This window comes from Myzus persicae, unplaced genomic scaffold (genome assembly GCF_001856785.1).
Source record: "Myzus persicae strain clone G006 unplaced genomic scaffold, MPER_G0061.0, whole genome shotgun sequence".
Lineage (NCBI taxonomy): Eukaryota > Metazoa > Arthropoda > Insecta > Hemiptera > Aphididae > Myzus > Myzus persicae.
This window is the reverse complement of record NW_019102182.1, coordinates 301,572-322,367: the sequence shown is the minus strand read 5'-3', so window position 1 is coordinate 322,367 and position 20,796 is coordinate 301,572. Positions and strand designations below refer to the sequence as shown.

The window sequence follows — 20,796 nt, the reverse complement described above, 5'->3', positions numbered from 1 at the left end:
AAGAAAACCAACACGATTGAGCATAAAAAGCTCTGCAACGTTGCCATTTTCAATTTTGAAATGTATTATACAAAAAAATGTATTTAAATAATTATAATAATTCAAAATATAACATAGTATATAAATCTGTTTGATAATAATAAAATAATAATAATAATAGTTATGACTTATGAAAATAATAAAATCAAAATATTTATAAATCAAATTGATATACCTTGGTATCTGTTTCCAAGTTGGCTTAAATATATTAATAAAGATTCCGTATTCTTACGATTTAAATACTGGTTGCAGGCTTGAATATTAAATTCAATTTTTTTTATTTTTTTAGCGGATTTTAATTTTCTGGGCTCACGGCTGGCGCAGATTTAATAATAATTGGTGTAACAATACGTGAAAATAATAAATTACAAAATGTGAATTTGGCAACATCGCATAAAATATTCTATGCTCAATCGTTTTATGCTCAATCGTGCTTTACCGGTTCGTAGATAGATTCGTAATACTGCTATTCATATTAAAGGTATCTATTAATTCGACATAGTTTTATTTTTATTTGACTAGTCAAAACAAATTTATAAAACTTTATATTTTTATTATCTACATTGTGTAAAAATAATATTTTCCAAAACGTTAATGGTTCTGGAAATAATGAGTGATTATCACCTGTGCATTAATATTTAATATCCGTTACTGTTTTTTTTAATTTTAAAGACTTGTAGGAATCAATATGAACCGTATCCGGTGGAATCGATACAAACTATTTTCCAAAACGGATAGTTTCGGCGGAATCAATAAATTCCCAATTAATTAGCCATACCTATAATAAGTGGTCTAGGGGATGAATGTCGTTTAACTAGGTAGTAACATATTACGTCACACCATGCAGCCATTATGGACATGCAACTAACGCGTGTTTCATAAAGAACGATGCATTTTTTTTTAATTTTGCCCTTTAATTTTGCAATTGATACTGTATCTTCAAATTTACTGACCAGCCTCGTTATTGTAGTTGAGGTCAGTGTTTCATGGTGTCGCGAGGATCGTACGAAGTTGCTCAACAGTTACCGCAACACACTCGCCGTGTTTATAATGATGGGTTCAATAAACAAAGCATGTTGATCGATTGTATACCGCTAAATTATGAAAAATAAACAGAATGGGCACACAATATAATGGTCGATCACTAAAAATCTCAACAACCATAGGTAACAGAAAAATGATTAGAAGAGCTACCTACCAAACAACAAATAATTACACAGAATTTTAAAAACTGCGTTCTTTATGAAACACCCTAATACATTAACTCAACAAAACAATAATTTAATAACCATCAAGAATTTTATTTCAACACAAGATTTCAAGAAATTTTACGGGATTTAAACGAAAATTGGTTTTATGGGTATCCTAAGTTCTTTCTAGAATCGTTTTTGGGTACAATTGAGTGATAATTTATTTATTTTGTCCCTTCAACTTTCTGCACCAATTTATTTTGTTTCCTAAAGAGATTTCAAACGAATTTGCTACCAGATCGACAAACATTTGGCATATAGGAGGTTCAACAGTTCAAACAATTTTAAATCTTCTCGAAAAAGCGAGAGAAAAAATTAACTTAGCTTGGAGATCAGATTTTATTTTTTTTATACATAGGAACCTATTCAAATTTTAATAATTTTTTTTAAAACATTGTCTCAATCATGACTCGATAATTGAAGTTTTCGAATAAAACATCTTTTTAGACATTTAACATAAATAATATAAAATCTTTAATTATTGTAATTTACTACATTTATTAGTACTATAATAATATGGTAAAAAGGTGAACCACCAATCATACATTTAAAAAATGTCCCTATACCTATGCGTATAGTTTATAACCATCAGAAACAAACAGTAATTTCAAATAAATATATTATCCAATATCCAGCATTCACCAAAGAATATAATATTTAAAATAAAATAAAAATATGTTAAGTATATAAATGTATTTTATTTTTATTTTTTATACCATATATAATAAAATAATTGATAAAAATAATCATAATAATATTAAAATTTTATTTTAAATCAATAAAAAAAATATTGTATAGTACATTTATATAAGTGCCTTAATATAAAAATGAATACATTGAAAGGAATGAAACAACATAGGTATAACAAACAATAATGAATTTAAAATGAGAAATTTGAATTTAAACAAAATTCATCACATAACAAAGCGTAATAATAAGTACTTAAAAACTCAATAAAATAAAAAACTAATGGCAAATAATACAACATTTATTTTTTGAAGTACCATTAACATTATAGCATTTTCAGCACTTGAAATATTAATTATACATTATATTCTGTGAATGATACTACTATTATATTGTCGTAGTTTTAAGGGATTTATAACTTTAAAAAAATATATTTTTTGTACCTACAAATTAAAATTAAAAGTAGGATTTTTTGATGTTGGGGTAAATTATATATTTATCAATATGGTAAACACAAATTGGAATAAATGAGTTTTACTCGACAGTCACGGATTTGGCCAAATTTCTCGGGCAATCAACATTGCAGCCACGCATAACCGCAATGTGATAAGACAGCAGTTGCATCGGTATTACAGTCAGCAATCCCTAAAATCATAATTACATCATTGAATTTTTACAAAAAATATTTAACTTGTGTATAGGAAGTATGAGCAGCCATGAGTTAATATCATAACATTATTGGGTTATATATTTTAGATTATTTTTAAACAACTGTGTGATATATTAATTAAATAAATATATATTATGAAAAAAAATGAATACCACCAAAGTACAGTACAATCTCATTAGTCCAATACATATGGGACCAGAGCAGCATCGGATTATCGAAAACTCCGGACTACTGGAAATACTTATTTATCTATGTTTATAGATTATAGAATTATATACATAAATATATATTATTTATATATATTATTATATTAATTTTCTTTTTTTTTCTTTTTTATCTATTATGTATTATTTTTAATTAAACTATGTAGGTACCATATTATGCATTAAGTATTACATCATTATTAGTTACTTTTATTAATTACGAATTATTTCAGCATTACGTAATTATGACAGATATCATTCGTCACCGTATTCATTACCAATTTAATACAATTCTCAAATTCATTATAAAAGAAAAATAATAACACTAACGAGTGGTTTTCCCGTCGTAAGAGGGCCGACGGATCACTGGACGTATCGGAAAATTGCATAGCCGGATCATGACAAATAAATAGGTATCATTATAGTTTTTTTGATAGACACCCCCAGATACGCATCACTCAAATATTTGTTTACTTCACCTATATAGTAGTTCTCCACTTCTTATTGGGCATCAATACATATACAATATACATACATTTATATTATATAACAAAGAAAAAAATCAACTAATCAGAAATAGAGAACTACGACATAAGCAAGATATGAAGGCGCATCGCATCAGAAAAACCTACCTATACAACTCTGATATCAATCTATTTTGTCATGCGGATTATAGAGATTGTACTGTATTATACATTTTAATTATACCTAACAGTGGTATCTGTTCAAATATAAACCATAAGCATATAAACGGATATAATATGGAGATGTTAACACTTAGTACTTCAATAATTTATGATTAAATATCTACTTGATGAAAATGAGTTGCTAGATCAAAATGGATTTCTGATGATCGAACGTTTGTCGTGCAGTACATACATTATAATAATACGATGCAAATAAAATATGATATAGCCAGCTACTTTAAAATAAACTATCGATAACTTGCAAGGCTACAAAGTGTTATCAAAAATAATAAAAAAAAATTAGAAATTATCACACGTTGGTATTATTACCACATTATACACAATGAAAGTATAACACTTGTTGACAAAAAGTCACATAGATAATACAATTTTTATAATTCAACTAATACCTGTAAACAATCAACAGTGTGTGGTACGTCAATAGTTTGCCAAGCCAAGCTTTTAGTTTCCACATCGTCTTTTTCACATATAACGATCGGACGGCCTTCGCGAGCAGTGACTTGTTGCAAAGCATTGATACATTTCTAGAATAAAATTGATAAAAATTAAACAATCAATACCACACACGTGAATAAAATCATACTTTATAAACTGGATCTCTAGTCAGTATCATGATTATTGGCATTTGTTTGTCGATTAAAGCTAATGGTCCATGTTTTAATTCGCCGGCTAAAATACCTTCACTATGAAGATATGTAAGCTCTTTGATTTTCTGAAGACAAAAAATGTATTAGGTATTAATTTAAACGTTACATCATGATATACTTGAAAACTAACCAGCGCTCCTTCCAAACATGTTGCGTAGTTATAACCCCTTCCCATGACTAACAATGACTTCTTTTGATATAAAGTTTCGGCCAACTTCATAACTTTTTTATCGGCGGCCAATACTTCACGAATTTGTTCTGTTATATTCTCCAAACCCCTGATGATCTGTTATAAAAGATAAATATAAAGGTTTAGTCGTTAAGACGCATAGATATAAGCAGGGCTGCGTATTTCATAATATTGTACACCTCAATTGAGAATTAATGATTTTCATTTTGAATTCTATTCAAGTGAGAAGTACAAATTTTATTCAAGACCCCACCACTCTAATAACGAAATATATTGCATGATTTTCATATTTCTAAAGGTTAGAGCTTATTAATGCACATTGTCGTTTTTTTATACCAAGTTACATACAGATTAAAAAATAACACAATATTACTAATATTTAATTTTAAATTGGAATTTGAATTTTAAAACCATGGTTATTAAGAAAACAATTTAATTTAAATAAGTACTTGATGGTAAAACTATTCCATATAACAATACAATTATTTTAAAAAATTTCTTAACATTACCTCAGCTCTTCTGGGTTGCATTGATATTCTGTCTTCGGACATGATCAAACCAAACATTACGAGTGAAATAAATTGCGATGTGTAAGCTTTAGTGGAAGCAACCCCGATTTCCGGTCCTGCGTTTATGTGAATACCGCAATGCGATTCACGACTGATAGAGCTACCAACGGTGTTTGTGACACCGACAATTAGGGCTCCTCGCTGTTTACAATATCTCAAAGCCAAAAGAGAATCGGCAGTCTCCCCTGGAATAAATATGAACATTAAATGCTAGTACCTATATGATACTAAATATTGAACATGCAAAAGTCTACAAAACAAAAACATTTTAAGAACTTACCAGATTGTGACAAAAAAAAACAGACGTCGTCTCTAAACACTGGAGTATTTCGGTCCAAAAAATCTGAAGCCAATTCAACCATAACTGGTAATTCGGTGAGCTCTTCCATGAGTTGACGTGTCGCCAAAGCACTATGAAAACTTGTTCCACAACCTATCATCATTAGTCGACGACATCGTTTTATTTCTGGAATGTAATCCTAAAAATAGAACATCGCGGTTAATAAAAATCGATCTTAAAATTGTTTTTTAGGTGTCGCAATCAAAACAGCTAGACGGGTGATTAACTCTCATGAGTCATGACGAAATGAAATCAATTACTCGTACCTACACGTGTATTATAGTCTGTATCAGAAGTGTCCAACTACTTTATGTATAATTTAAGTATATTAATTGGGCCGCAAAAGTATTAAAAACAAAATTTAAAAAAAAGTTTTAGTATGTAAAATAAAATAAAATAAAATAAATATTTCTTATTTTCCTATATTTTCCTTATACATCTTTTTTATTTTACTATTATTACGAAAACCCATGGCACCCTTGTAAATTACATATGTTGTAAACAGACATATTATTATCGTTATTCATTCATTTAGAAATAGCATTATTATATTTATCATTCCAAGTAACATAATCCATCATCAATATCAATTTAGTTAAATTAACTTGTCTTAAAGGAAAAATTTAAAATCCTTGGCCCGCCAAGAAAATTATTTTTTCTTGGGCTTCGGTAAAAAAAAGGTTGGTCACCCACTCACTACTGATCTATAATAGTATTAAAATATTATTTAAATGTATTACAATGATATGTCCTTAATTACTTTAATGCCACCGAGTATGACTGTCTGGTTTTCAAAATTTACTCTGCCTCTCATCGTTGTTACCACAGATTCCGGCTGTTCGAATATTTCTTTCTGCATGAATGAACTAAAATTGCCCTTCATGATCTGCTGGATTTCCATCTTGAGAGTAGTGATTTCTCTAGCGTGCGGATCAGCCGTAGACATGCGCATTCTATGAATGGTCAACCGTCCCTCTCTTACTGCAGCAACGTCATCGTCCTAATACAATGAGTAAAATTAATAACCTACCAACCGATAAATGCGTTAACGGTTATATGCTCATAAAAATAAACACAAACCTCCAAATATATAACTTGATTTGTATGTTCAATTATAGCACTAGCATCAGACGCAAAAAAGTATTCGACTTCTTCTTTATCTCCTAGTGCATGGAATTCGGATGTGCTTTCTTGACGTGGCAATGGAATGGGAATGGACATTTTATCACCACGGATATAACGGTGTTCTAAATTATTTCACAAATTCGTATGTTATTAATACATTTTCGAAACAAACATAGACTATACATGCACCCTATTCCTCTCAGCATATTAGGTTGACAAGAAAGGCGTTTAAGCCTTTCATAGTCTATTATGTATATAAATATATTTACATATTAAATTGTCATTAAAAAATGTCTGAATTACTATCAGAACAAATATTAAGAGAACGCCATATCATATTGTACTTAAATGTGTAAGATTAGTAGACAAAAGACCAGTGGCGGGCTGAGGGGGTGAAGGGTGGATGTCCCCTTGGATTTTTTTATCGGTGATGATTTAATCACAGTTATAGTCTATATAGGTAATAAAATAATATAGTATTTAAAAAGGCCCCCATTGATTGAGCTCTAGTACACTTCTGCATAAGGCCAATAAATCGAGAACATTATTAGTACATAAAAAGTTTCAGATTGAAACTTAAATTCGTTGAGACGTATTTATAAAATTATATAAATAAGATTATAAGAAATAAGTTAAGCAATGTTTATTCATTGTTATAATATTTATTATGCAATAAATATTGCAAAAAGTCGATGGATTTTATAACTTTAAATTGCATCTTTAAAACTCGAAACAGAAATAAATATACATAGCCAAATAGGTAGTATTCTAATCGTATATAATATTCACAAATACATACTCAATGCCATCAGTAAAAATGTGACGTTCTCTTAAGACAATATTTTAATAATATCATTATTTATTACACTATTAAAAACTGATTGGGTTAAAATAATTTAAACCGATAATCCGAGATTTTTGTTAAAATTATAATAGTTAGATAAATTACAAAAATTTTCAATGAAACAAATTAAAATTAATCTGTGATGTAAAAAGTCCCATAAACCAATTTATTATATTTTATTGCATTGAGAAATTAATTAAGAAATTCGTTAAGTAGTTATTTGCCAAATAAATCCTTTTACTTTAATAATTATTAATTTAGATTTATAATAATACAAAAATAATAAGAGCAACACGTCTTATTTGTTTAAATGATAAAACAATATGCATTTATTGATTCATTTTTATTATGCATAGTTTTTTCTTTATAAACAAGCCTATAATTATTAATTATGCTATTTCCAATGAATTATAATATGTGATTGACAAATGTGTTCATTTTATCACACCTTTATACAACTTGACATCAGTATGACAGTATGTCATTTGCAGTAATTGATTAGAGTCAATTAGAGATTACGTCATCTATGCACATTAACCAATATTTTTTGGTATCCAGTTTTTATGATAAAAAATTATGAATGTATAAGTTAACCACTGCGATCAATTAATCATTCAAAATTAAATAAAAATTACAAACGTACTAAGTGTTGGAATGTTGACTTGTGTTTACTCTAATTTTAATCAGTTCAAACTTCACTTTAAATAAAACTAGTAACTACTAAGGAATTACCTTTATATAGTATAATATATTATGATACGTAATAATATAATATATACATATATATTTAAAATATTGCATGCAAGGTATAATACCTGTAGATCTCAATAATTGACTTTTTTTCTTTATAGTTGACCTACACTATCTAACGATACAGTAACATCAATGTCATATAAGTATTATAAGAATTTATTATAAAAAATTACATAAAACTACTTTCTCGTATTGACAATAATAATAAAAATGAAAAATACAAGTATTGTCCAATCATTGTTTTCAAACAAATTTTATTCCCCAAACTAGTGTTTTATCTTGTTTGTATAAAACTGTTAATACAATTCTTTAGGAAAAGTGAATAAAATATACCTATAATGTATTGTCAGCGTCAGCGTATTGCTACAATTATAATATATGACTCGCGATCATAAACACAAGAGTAAATGTGTTTGTGTAGTGTAGGAAGTAGTTACTTATATATAAGATCAATAAATCACATAGTAATATAAACTAAAATTAAGGTTTTACTTTGAGAGCATGATACTTGATAAATTATATTTATTTATAACAAACATAAATGCTAAGAATTCATCCATACTTATTTCTAAGGTGGATATTTTACTTGCTGTGGCAAATATATTCAACACTTATGCATTACACTTAGGGATTATATGATAACATGATTAGTACCACCACCAAAATAAGCCAACGCCAGTAATTTCTATGTTGTTTTGACCGCTAAAGCCCATTAATTAACTTCCGATCGTAATAGATATACGGATTTGTTTAATGGTTTGTACCTGTTAATGAAAGAGACTCTCCGTCTATCATCGAATCTTCGCGGGTCACACACAAACGGAACAAAAACAAAAATACAACCAATGTGCCAATATGACTAAAAAAACTTATCCTAATCAATTAATAAAAAATATTGCAACGTTTGTTAATACCTTTGCTGTAAAGAATTGGAATGTGATCGGTAGCTAGCCTTGTGTCCGACTTAATCCCGACAAGAAGTGGACTTCCCCTTCGAGTTGATACGCATTCATCGGGAAACAATTTGCTTTTGAAACACAGAGCAAAGGCGCCTTCCTGCAGAAAGCAATCAATACTATTAACATGACGCATATAGTCCAATACCATTGGTATATTATCAACATACTAATTGTTGTACAGCTTGTTCAACAAGTTCTCGGAATAATAAATTCGGATGTTGTGTGTAAATATGATGCACTAGCTTCACAATTGCTTCAGTATCAGTTTCAGATTCAAACAAATATCCCTTGCGTTCCAAAAATGCTTTAACTTCCTTATAGTTTGTTACTATACCATTATGCACTACACAAAATATTTGATCTTTGTCTGAACGTTGTGGATGTGAATTTACACAACTGGGAACACCATGAGTAGCCCATCGTGTATGCGCTATACCAACGTGACTGTTTTGAATTTCTTCAAAATCAAGCTGATCTTTCACTAAAAACATTATTAATTTAACAAAAATTGGTAATTCAATACATTTAACAAGTAAATACTTACAAGAAAGTAATTCATCTTCAAGGGCAACTACTTTTCCCTCTTTCTTCACAATGGTTATATCTTTACCGGTAGGACCATCGAAAGCAATACCTTTTTAAAACACAATATATATCTTATAAAGGAGTTTATCATTTGTTAGTTAGGTATGTTTCTTATTTCTTATTTAGAATACAAAATATGTAAAATCAGAATTATTTTCTTTAAAGACATTTATATGTACCTAAAATTATCGTCAGAATCCCTTAATGTTATAGGAAGACGTTTTATTAATTTTACATTCCAAAGATAATAAACTACCAACATTATGTTTACGAAAAATAGCGATTATAATACTAAAACTATATTATTATACCTACACATTATAATATTTTCTAAGTATAAAGAGAAGCCTATAATTTAATTTTATAACCAATGAATATAAATATTCAAAATATTTTTTTAATATCTGTAATTTTCTTCTAATTCTGTTGTAGTTTAAGATAGATGTTTCAATATTGAATATTTTTTCCCTCCGGGCTGATAATTATCTAAGTTCGAACTTAAAAATTATGTATTATACAACATATACAGTAGAAAAATGAATAACTAAAAGAGGATATAATACGAATATAATTAAACTACAATCATAAACTTATAATTTAAATATTTGTGTGTACTCTGTTGGCAATTTTAAGCCTAACAACACTATAATATTGTATAGATAATATAAAACACAAAAACTACTGTTCGCAATAGTGGTGAATAATTTTGCAAAAACATTTTTACTTACCAGCTGAATCATAACCTCTATATTCCAATCGCTTCAGACCATTTACTAGAAGGGTTATAATCTCTTCCCTAGATTTCGGAGTCAAGTGATTGAGATAAGCAAAAATTCCTAAAATAAAACAAAATACATGCTTATCAAAACATAGTTGAAACAATATAAAATTATTACAATTACCAAGTTTCTATGAAAAATTATTGTTAAAAAATTACTACTTTAACAATAATAGCGAGGTATTCAATGTATTATTAATTTCAATATTCAAAATATTCAATATATTAAAAATAATTAATATAACATTAGGCACTGATTATATAGAGTAGATAAAAATAAATAAATACATCGACTGCAGTTATAATATTATATTTTAACAATACAAATAGGTATTCAGTGAAGTAAATAATATTTTCGAGGGTGGATATATAGGTACCTAGTCAAATAAATCACCTATGGATTGTAATAATAAGTATACATATTTAATTCACTTTATTTCGAAAATGCATACTAAAATAGTTGGCTAATTTAAAACAATACATTTTTTTCCAATTTGCAGTCTATTGCTTCTCATTTTAGTAGAATATCAAATTCTACTATCATCGTATAGACCCACCTTAACACATGATAGTGAGATTAACGATACAATCTACTGACTATATTGTCTATATGTTATGTATATAAATATGTAAAATACCAAATTATATTAAGTGAAGTAAGTTGTACTTGTTCTACTATATCAAATTCATAAACATATTGCTGCTATGTATTATAACCAGAGATGGGCAAGATACTCAGAAATCAGTATTGCGATACTAGATACTAGATACTTGGATTTGGAGTATCGAGATACTAGATACTCGATACTTACATTCTAAATATTTAGATACTCGATACTAGATAAGATACTCGATGCATTTGAAAAAATTAGTCATAGCCTAAGACGCATAGGATTTTTTTAAATTTTATTTATGCACAATTAGGTAGGTTGTGAATGCATTTAACTTTAAATTTCCAAATATTAGTTAAGTATAAATATTTTATAATAAGTCAATTATTGTTAAATTACATGAATAAATAATAATAAAAATAAAATATAGATAGGTATCATATCATATTCTTATTTCCTTTTAAAAAATACTAATTTTTCAAAAGTATTTTCGGATAATTTATTTTATTTATTCCTGGTAGGATTATGATAAAATTAATTTTTTAATGTATCGAGTATTTTTTGACAAAATTATTATGTGAAATACTCGATACTTCATATAATTGTATTGAGATACAAGATACAATTGTATCGAAGATACTGCCCAACCCTGATTCTAACATAATCTAACGCCCCTGCATTACATTACATTCAATACTAAAATATAAAAGTGTTGACATAATTACGGAAATTATTTAATTTGAATTTCTGTATGGAAAATTAAAAGGGCGTTTCTAGTACGTCTTTCATATGTTAGTTTATTATGCATGATGCATATATTAATATTAATATTCCCGTTTATAATAAACAACTTTCAAATGTATTAAATCTAAAAATACATATATATCAAATGTAAGCCTTCTCCGAATCTAATTCCAGCATGTTAATAATTTGAAATTAATAATTATAGTAGATTAATCTATTATATATTTATAATTATATTCATCTATAAATACTATAAAATATTAATTCCTGATTGTATGACTATAATAATTATCGTTAAAAAAATTATTACCTAGACCCCACGACTTGCAGTGTTATTATTTTGTATAATTATTAATATTATACATTTAATTTCATTAAACAAATACTATTTTATACAATTCAATTATATATTATAATAAGACCAAGATATTTGAAAGTCTAAAAAACAATATAACTTTAATTTTAAATTGCAAATCAGAAAAATAAATTAATCTGGCGTAATAATTCGTTTTACATATTTTATTTACATTTTGTACGTTTTTCACTCTTATGTTAATATTTACTTGATGATATTATAGCTTAACTGCTTTTTACAAAAAATAACTATTGATATTTGTTAGGAGTATTGCAGTGATAAATTAATAATTTAGTAGCTTTATAGGTACCGACAGTACGGTTTCCAACCGTCATATAGGTACGTATTAACCTAAAATGTTGAATAATAATAATAGAAGTCGTTGAATCAAAATGTAAAGCATTAAACTGCTATGACAACAAATTGTATGTTTTTATTTAATGACATTTTGTTTAAAAATGATAAGTGGTCATGTAATTACGTTCAATTGTATAAGTTCGTCAATTCGTCATTCGATATAGGTATAGATAAACATATACAATACTCATACATTCAAACGAAATTTCTGTGAAATTAATTTTAAAATGTATTTAATGATTACGTTCAAAAGCAAAAAGTTGTCCATAAACAAATTACCATTTTGGATATGATCCAAGTATGAAGTATATTATAACCTCTTATGTTGTAATAACCAACGAAAGTGAATGGTAAAACAACCGGTTCATACACCACTTCTGCATGATCCATCTACCTAGCATTAATCTTAATATTTTTTTTATTTAGACGAATATAATATCTCATACGGTAAAATGCACCACATTGCACCCGGGGAACAATTTATTTTTAGTTTAACAGAGAAAGGAACGTACATACATAACACAATTGCATAATATATTGGAGACGCCCATCATTTAAGAACAAATCATTTCTTTAACCCTCATTAAAAACTAGACGGTACATAGAAAATTAAAATTATTCCTTAAACATTAAAACAATTCCTTATAATTAGTTGGATATATATATTATGTACCTACAAATATACTACATGTAAGATAGTTTAAACACTATTATTATCTCAAACATTTAGAAAAAAAACGAAATAATTGAATTCGTCGAAACAATTTTAAATATCAAGCAACTAAAAAAATTTAACTTTAGATTATCAAAATCTATTAAAAAACAATAAAAAAGAAATGCTTAATAGTTAATTCTAAATTACATGTCTGCAGAACTCAGGGTTATTAAGATACTTTTAGTTTTTCAATTATCATCACAGTAAATTTGGAAATGTTTGGTTAAAAATAATAATTAGTGATACATTTGAGATTCATTAACACATCACCGTTAATTTTAGTCCAATTGTATGTTAAAATAAAAATAAAAGTTTTGAGAGTTTCTAATCGAAAACGTAAATTATGTGTTAATAAAAACCATTGTGATATTAGTGATATTTTCATTTAAGGATTATTATATTGAATAAACGCGGGTTTAATATATTTTATATTATAAAATATGGGTTTGATTTTGGTAGGTACAAAGTAATATACAAAAAAATACTCCAATACATTATGTAAATTCAAAATAATATAGCGTACTAGTGCACGACGATAATATTATAAATAAGTATGTATAAGTACTCACCGCACATGTTGAGAGCGTAGTTCCAGCGTACTGATATGGATTGACGTGCACCGGGGATGGCCTGAATGTATTTAAACTGTGTGTTGGCGGGACGGCGGCAGAACCCCTACCACAACCAGGGCCTGTGTTGCTATACGCACCATGTACGTGACGACTATACAACGCGGACAGTACAACGTGGCTGGGCGTAGTGCCCCCGGGCGATACGCTCTGCCAGTCAAATCGCGAACTAACACGTGAAACTGTATAGGCACAATGATAAAATATATCAGACATATTATTACTATTATTCTTGTTGTTACCTGTTGTACATCATTATAATGTATACAGGTAGGTACGCTGTGTGTACTCGCACACGAACGAGCGTTGGAGAAATTAATTTTCAGGGAAAACGAGTGAAATTGTGATCGTTGGAAATCGAGAAAATTATTGTTATGATTATTATACAGGATTACAGGCATTTATAATATTATATTGAACGAATTTTATCTCCGCAACAACTGCTGCGGCAATATATACGCTGTATGCGTTGTATCATACTCGCATAACAGATACCGGAGAATTTGTAAGGAAAGTTTATAGAGAGGATATTGTGAAATAATATCAGGATGTACAGTGAAAACTCACAACACAATGTTATTTGTAAAAATATGAATTTATTGTGTTAAATATAGTTTAGCAATGTCCAAAATGTACTTGTAATTAATTAGATTAGTATAATGCTGTATTTATAATGTTTATTATTATTATTATTATTATTTTTGTTTGATTCTATAATACCTATATTAAAATATAGAAAAGTTAAATAGTATAAAATGAATTTAGTTCAAAACTTATAAATTAATTATTATGCAAGGTCCTCAAAAAAAAATATAAAACATTTAAGTTAGCTTCAATAATTTGCATTATAATTGCATAAATATTATAATTTTAAAACACATTATACACCAATACAATATGATCAAGATATTGCATTACTCTATGTTACGTTTACAACGTAAAACGAATATTAGATCGATAATATTACTATTGAAATATTAAATTAAATAGCTTAATTTAAAAACATGACCATGAATAACAGTAGAGATTTTCTCGTTGAACCCCTTTTGTAGGTATGCTACTATATTTTATTTCTTAATTTCTTATAATATGTTATATTGTCAGCATATTTCAAATGAGTGGTTTTTGATAGGACCCATTTGCAACCAACACTAAAATAGTATCCAGTAAAATTAAATAATACATGCGCAGTGACCTTGTACAATAATGTGTTTACACTACTAGTCTATAACATTAACCTAATGTTACAAATTTGAAATTCTACAGATTAGTAAAATATCAGCACATTAAATTAAAGCAATTGTATTAAAAACTAAAGTTTAAGTATGCGTTTGTACGCTAATATACACTTTTGATATTCATAAAATGCATATATTATGATTTTTTTTATTCTAAACACATTCTTTTCCATCATTAACATTACAATAATCACTAATTTTAGAATATTATTTATCATCATAATCTATTAAACATATGTACATAAAATATGTAAATTATTTAACGAATAAATCACCCAAACAAATTATATACATTAATAACTAACATAAATATTTGAAGTAAGCTAAATGTTCAAATAATTAAAAATTGGGGCCCCTTTCTATAGAAATAAATAGTAAGTAGGCACATATTATGTAATAAACTAAGAAATAATATCGATACATAAAATAATTTTTTAATGGTATAGGTTTAAAATACAAGATTTTGAGAATTTTTCAGTCTGTAAATAAGATAATTTTAATTAAAAAACAAAGCGATTAATAATATTTACCTATGCATTCTATATTTAAACTATATTAATTTTTTCATAATAGAACGTCTGAACCATACTTTTTACTATAGTATCTACAACGTTAAATAATGAATGTACATAATTAAAAGTACTAGGTAATTTATTTTAATTTTAATGAATATTAAGTTTTTAAATTAATACAACTCAGATGTCAATACTAAATACTGTAGGTATACCGTATGGAAATAGTAGATACCTAACTATCTATAATGTACTTTCTCTTTCACGTTAGCCTCCAATAAGACTACATAATACACGACAAATAATACTTTTGCGTAATCCTCCTCATCCCCTTAATTAAGTTCCTACAATTACAACCCGAACTATTCGAAAAATTATTCTACCACAATACAATTTACAATAACAATAACAATTAACAAAAGGTATATTATTCTATATTCATTATATTTTAGACTAGGCAGACCAACATAATCTAATCTATCGGAAGTCATATCTGCGAAGAAAAAAAATAACGTTATACTGGTAATGGGAAAACAATAAATAATCATATATAGTTTCCCACCCTAATACCACGCAGAATCTAAAATAAACAGACAGTCAAGAGATTAATCTCTTTCCTCTTATCGTTCAATATTTTCTATACATACAATGCTATGTCGTTTTATGGATGTGTTTATTAGAGCTAACCAGCATGTATATTATTTTCTGTGCTAGTGTTTTGCATAGGCATATTTTCCGTTCTTCATATTAAGTTACACCTAGTTAAGTACATAACTATTCATTATAGTTAATCTATAACAAATTCTAATCGTCAACTATAGAATAGATATCGTAAGTAGATAAAATCCATAAAGATAAAATAACTAAATAATCAATATATTTTTGTAAATAAATAGTGCATTAGATAACCGGACAATCGCTGAAATTTTATTACCTATACAGTATACTCTATAGAAAGCTAAAGATGTATCAGAAACAATATATTTGGCACTAAATATGAAGTCAAAATAAAAAGTCAAATACACATTCAACATATTTCAAATAAAATAATCGTTAAGAAATATTTTATAACTCAAGAAATACATAATACATTTCTTTAAGTCTAAATATTTCTTACAGGTAATTAAATTATGCTTTAAATTATTGAAATAAAATTCTATAGAAATTTTAAAAATATTAAATCAAATTTCAACAACAGCGAATAGGCATATCAATACAGCTATATAAACTTAATTAAACTTACAAGAATAATATACATTTACTATTCATTAACTAGAAATGTAAGCTGAGCATTTTATATAAAAATAATTGGGTTCATATGCATACAAGCCATATAACTGCATTCGATTGAAATATTCAAATGTATTTTCTATAACATTTTTTGTTCGTAAGAAAAAACTTGAAAATAGGTAAGTACCTAATATAAGTATTACATTACGATTATAAAATGTATTTTTGGATGGAAAATCATCTTGATACAATCAGATCATTGCAATATCATAATTATAAAGTGGTATACCATAACTTCCAAATTGAAACTTACTAATATAATATGTAGTATGTAGTATGTACCACAATATATATAAATATGGATACAGCCAGTGGCGAACTTAAGGTGGTTGTACCCCTCGACATGTTTAGGAAGAATTGATTTCTTATAAAATGTACTTATTAATCACAACTTATGAATAACGAACAGCTAAAATATTTAACTCCCCCCCCCACAAAAAAAAACCAAAAAAATCCGGTTTGAGTATGCCACTGGACACAGCACAAGTACCGATGAGTGAGTTTTTTTTTAAATGTATGAAACATATTTATTCATTTTTTTAAACAAGATAGGCATTTATATTTTATACGTAGCCTATTGCATTATTTAATTTATATAATATAGCAATAGGTACTCTATAAATATACCTAAAAAAAAAATTGATATAAAGGATATAAATATATTATGTTCCTGAAATTACGTAATACTATACTATATAAACATATAATATTGCATATTATTATTATTATTATTAATCGACAGAATAAGTACATTTAATAAAGGCGTATAACCAGCCTCTCGTCTACCTTCTCCAGTCTCCAACAACAGTATCCAATGCATATGAATATATAATACTTAATAGTTATGAGATACAATAAGAAACTTTCATTTTATTTTGTTGGGCATATATTTTAGCAACAATATGTTAAATGTTTAAACTTAAAATGTGATCACTTATAATCGATTAATATTTTCATCGCAATTAAGCTAGAAAGAATTAGAAAATATCAAAATAAAAAAGCAGTCAAAAGAAATTTAAAAAGTGACCGTAAGAATATTGGTAGAACCATATTGTTGTAGGTATGTTTTCGATTTATTACAATATGCAATTATAGGTACATCCTACGCTTTCAAGGGATACAACTTTTTTTAAGCCACACTACTGTCTAGTAGTATGAGTCTATAATAGGCGCTCCAAACCATCAAATTACGGTATGATTAATATTGAAAAATTCGAAAAACGTCCATACAGCTGCAGTACACAAGTACCTAAAATATACATATATACTATATTAATTGATTTTAGATTTATTGTTATGAGATGCGGAGATATGACATGAAACTTTTTGATTTCATCACTACCCCCAAAGATGTAAACTGAAAAAAAGAAATCGCAAATAGACCACCCGACCAAAAAATAATGAAAAAACGACGAACAGATATTTTCTGAATGGTCGGTATCAGTAATTAAATTGTACGGGACGACAGCCAATTAATAACCATGTAAGTCAAACTTTGGGGGAGGGGGCTTAGATCGCCCGTAATATTACTTAAACTCTATAGGTCATAGGGACTACAAAGACGAAAAACCCTCAAAGTCCTGTCCATTGTTCAACCTTTGACACCTATACACACACTAGAACAAAATTTAAATTCAACGCGATAAGGTTTAAAGTTGAATTTATAAAATAGTTAGGAATGAAAAAGTGTAAATAAAGACCATCAACAAAAAAGAAAATAATAATAATAACAATAAGAGCACGAATAAAAATGCTATAATATATTAATGTGTTGTTATAATAAGGATACGATGCGAGCCGCCGGCGAATCATGGCGATTGCCGATCGGGGCCGATTTACGGTTGTGCCTTGTGAGATACCAAAGAAACTGAAAACAACTTACTACTGCAATCGCAGCAATAGACCAATAGAGCAACAGCTGATAACAGTGATAACGCTACAACGATGCACTCTGCAGCGGACGGTCCGGCTTCACATCTTTGTACAACTCTCCGGGACCCCCTCACGTCATGATAAAAACGAAAATAATAATCTCGTTGTTATCAACAGCGAACAGCTCTGATAACGCAGTATGTCATAATATTATTTTTAAAAACAACAATAACAAGCGTGAAGCGACAACACAACCGAACCGCCGGCTTCCACGACCCCATAATCCGTATTCGGTGCGTGTATACGTGCGTGCGTGTGCGTACGCAACTTTCACTATTCACAAATGTTTGACCGTCGACAGTTGCAGTAAGTTGTGTACTCGACGCGTTCGTGCCACAGCGTAATATTATCGTTATCATTAAAATCGTATTTTACAAAGTACAAACCACCGTCACAGCCGTTGTACTATCGTAATCGACGTTGACGTTACCTATTAGGTATTTATTAAGTGCGGTGTTCGACTGAAAAACACGACCACGGCGTAACACCTGCCGACAGCCGCGGCCGGTCGGCAACTTTCGAAATAGAATATAAAATCGTCGTCGTCGTCCAGACGCAAGAGCCCACGTTCAAAGTAAGAATGTAAAAAACAAACATCGCCGACTGCTATAGGTACTCGATTGTTATTCATCGGCGTACCTGCCGTTTTTCCCCTCCCACCTCAGAATTCAGACCAACTCAAAGTACCGGAGCCAAGACCCAGCGGACTTTACTTGCGACACGATCAATAATAAATAATTGTTATTATCGAAATCACTTTTTCACATATTTTCTACGTGGTGTTTTGCGCTCAGAATGACATTATTACTACCTATTATATCGGGTTTAAGGGTTAGCCGGTACTTACGAGTTACGGCTGCTTATCGCTTACGATGACGTGCTTAAGAGTTTATCGGTTTCGACTCTCGTCCCCTGTAGACTTCGGACCTCCCGTTTCCTCCTCTCCTCCTCACTACTTCTACAACACGTCGATAGACAAACGCCGTCCGTGTACGATTGTCACAGCCATCGTTTCCGGTTATTTGAATCCGCCGGACGACACATGAACGTGATCAAGTATTAACCTTTAACCATAACCGTTAACCTCTCTCAGTGTCTCTCGCGAGTCTATCGCTGGCTGACGTGCGTCTCCGTCCCCGCGGGCCGCAGAGTCGCAGAGAGTTCGGCGTGAAAAACAGTGTCACCCGAACAGGCGGACGAGATTTTCCCTCTGTTTGCCGTCCCGAGGTTGACGTTCTTTTCGTCTGCCCGGCAGTCGGCATCGCCGTCGCCGTCGCTACGCAAACACGTGTTCAACCTTAAGAATTAAAAAAAATATGTTTAACTTCAAAGTTCAATTTCCCCCCCCCCCCCAAATCACGTCCAGCTCGGCAGATACTCACTACTCGGTAATCAATACTCAAAACCCCTTTGTCAGTAGATAATACGCATTAGCTCAAATGCTTATCTGCAAACACGTGGATACGCACATTTCGGACAATTACTTTTTGGTGTTTTCCCTACCATAGTCGTTCCTACATTTTAACACTTGAGAGGACGCCGTACCCGCATACGCTTTCTCCGTCTTACAAACGCTTGACAAGGGAAATTGAACCTTCTGAATAATTAATTTAACTCTGTTATGTTTAATTTTGGAGTAAATACTAAATTCACTTATTACCAAGTTTAGAAGTAAGATTATTACATAACTGATGACACAAGTTTTTTTTTATTTCAATTTTATAGCGAGTTATGAGCATTTTTAAATAATAGCACTACTATCAGTCGTTACTCGTTATTAGTTAATTACACACAAATTTAGTTTGCTTATTAGTGATAAAACCGCCGACGCCGAAAAAATGTGTCGTGTGTGGGGCACTGTGGACTCTGTACTGTGTTATCATCTGACAAACCCATATAGATATATAAAACTAGTTTTAAAAATCTATGGACAAACCTAATTTATCATTAGACGGACTCGATGAAATACTATAGCCAGTATAGCCCACAACCTTTATGTTGAAAAAGTGGCTTCACCCAGCCTGCTTGTCAATCATGTATACCTAGTAGTTTATTATCTGTAGGTAC

The 20,796-nt window shown here is 29.1% G+C and overlaps 1 protein-coding gene across 2 annotated transcripts; it reads right to left on the bottom strand.

Annotated features, from left to right (window-relative positions):
- Positions 1-2,510: 2,510 nt before the first annotated feature.
- Positions 2,511-19,843, bottom strand: LOC111031495 (glutamine--fructose-6-phosphate aminotransferase [isomerizing] 2-like). Of its 2 annotated transcripts, XM_022311466.1 has the most exons (15): positions 19,577-19,843; positions 13,698-13,939; positions 10,297-10,404; positions 9,528-9,617; positions 9,151-9,464; positions 8,939-9,080; positions 8,789-8,824; positions 6,383-6,549; positions 6,063-6,302; positions 5,243-5,441; positions 4,903-5,147; positions 4,334-4,489; positions 4,140-4,268; positions 3,946-4,080; positions 2,511-2,621 (listed from the first exon to the last, which is right to left on the bottom strand). In XM_022311466.1, exons 2-15 carry the CDS (start codon positions 13,702-13,704, stop codon positions 2,511-2,513), a joined length of 2,079 nt encoding a protein of 692 aa, XP_022167158.1. In that variant the 5' UTR covers positions 13,705-13,939; positions 19,577-19,843. The 2 variants fall into 2 exon arrangements, with proteins under 2 accessions (XP_022167158.1, XP_022167159.1); XM_022311467.1 differs by lacking the exon at positions 8,789-8,824.
- Positions 19,844-20,796: the final 953 nt, after the last annotated feature.

Bases quoted from the DNA above. Each gene is read 5' to 3' on its own strand.
- LOC111031495 (XM_022311466.1), bottom strand. The intron at 4,490-4,902 runs GTAATGTTAAGA...CTTTTATAACAG, and splicing joins TGCAACCCAGAAGAGCTGAG to ATCATCAGGGGTTTGGAGAA. The intron at 2,622-3,945 runs GTATTAGTTGAA...TTATGATTTTAG, and splicing joins ACACTGTTGATTGTTTACAG to GGATTGCTGACTGTAATACC.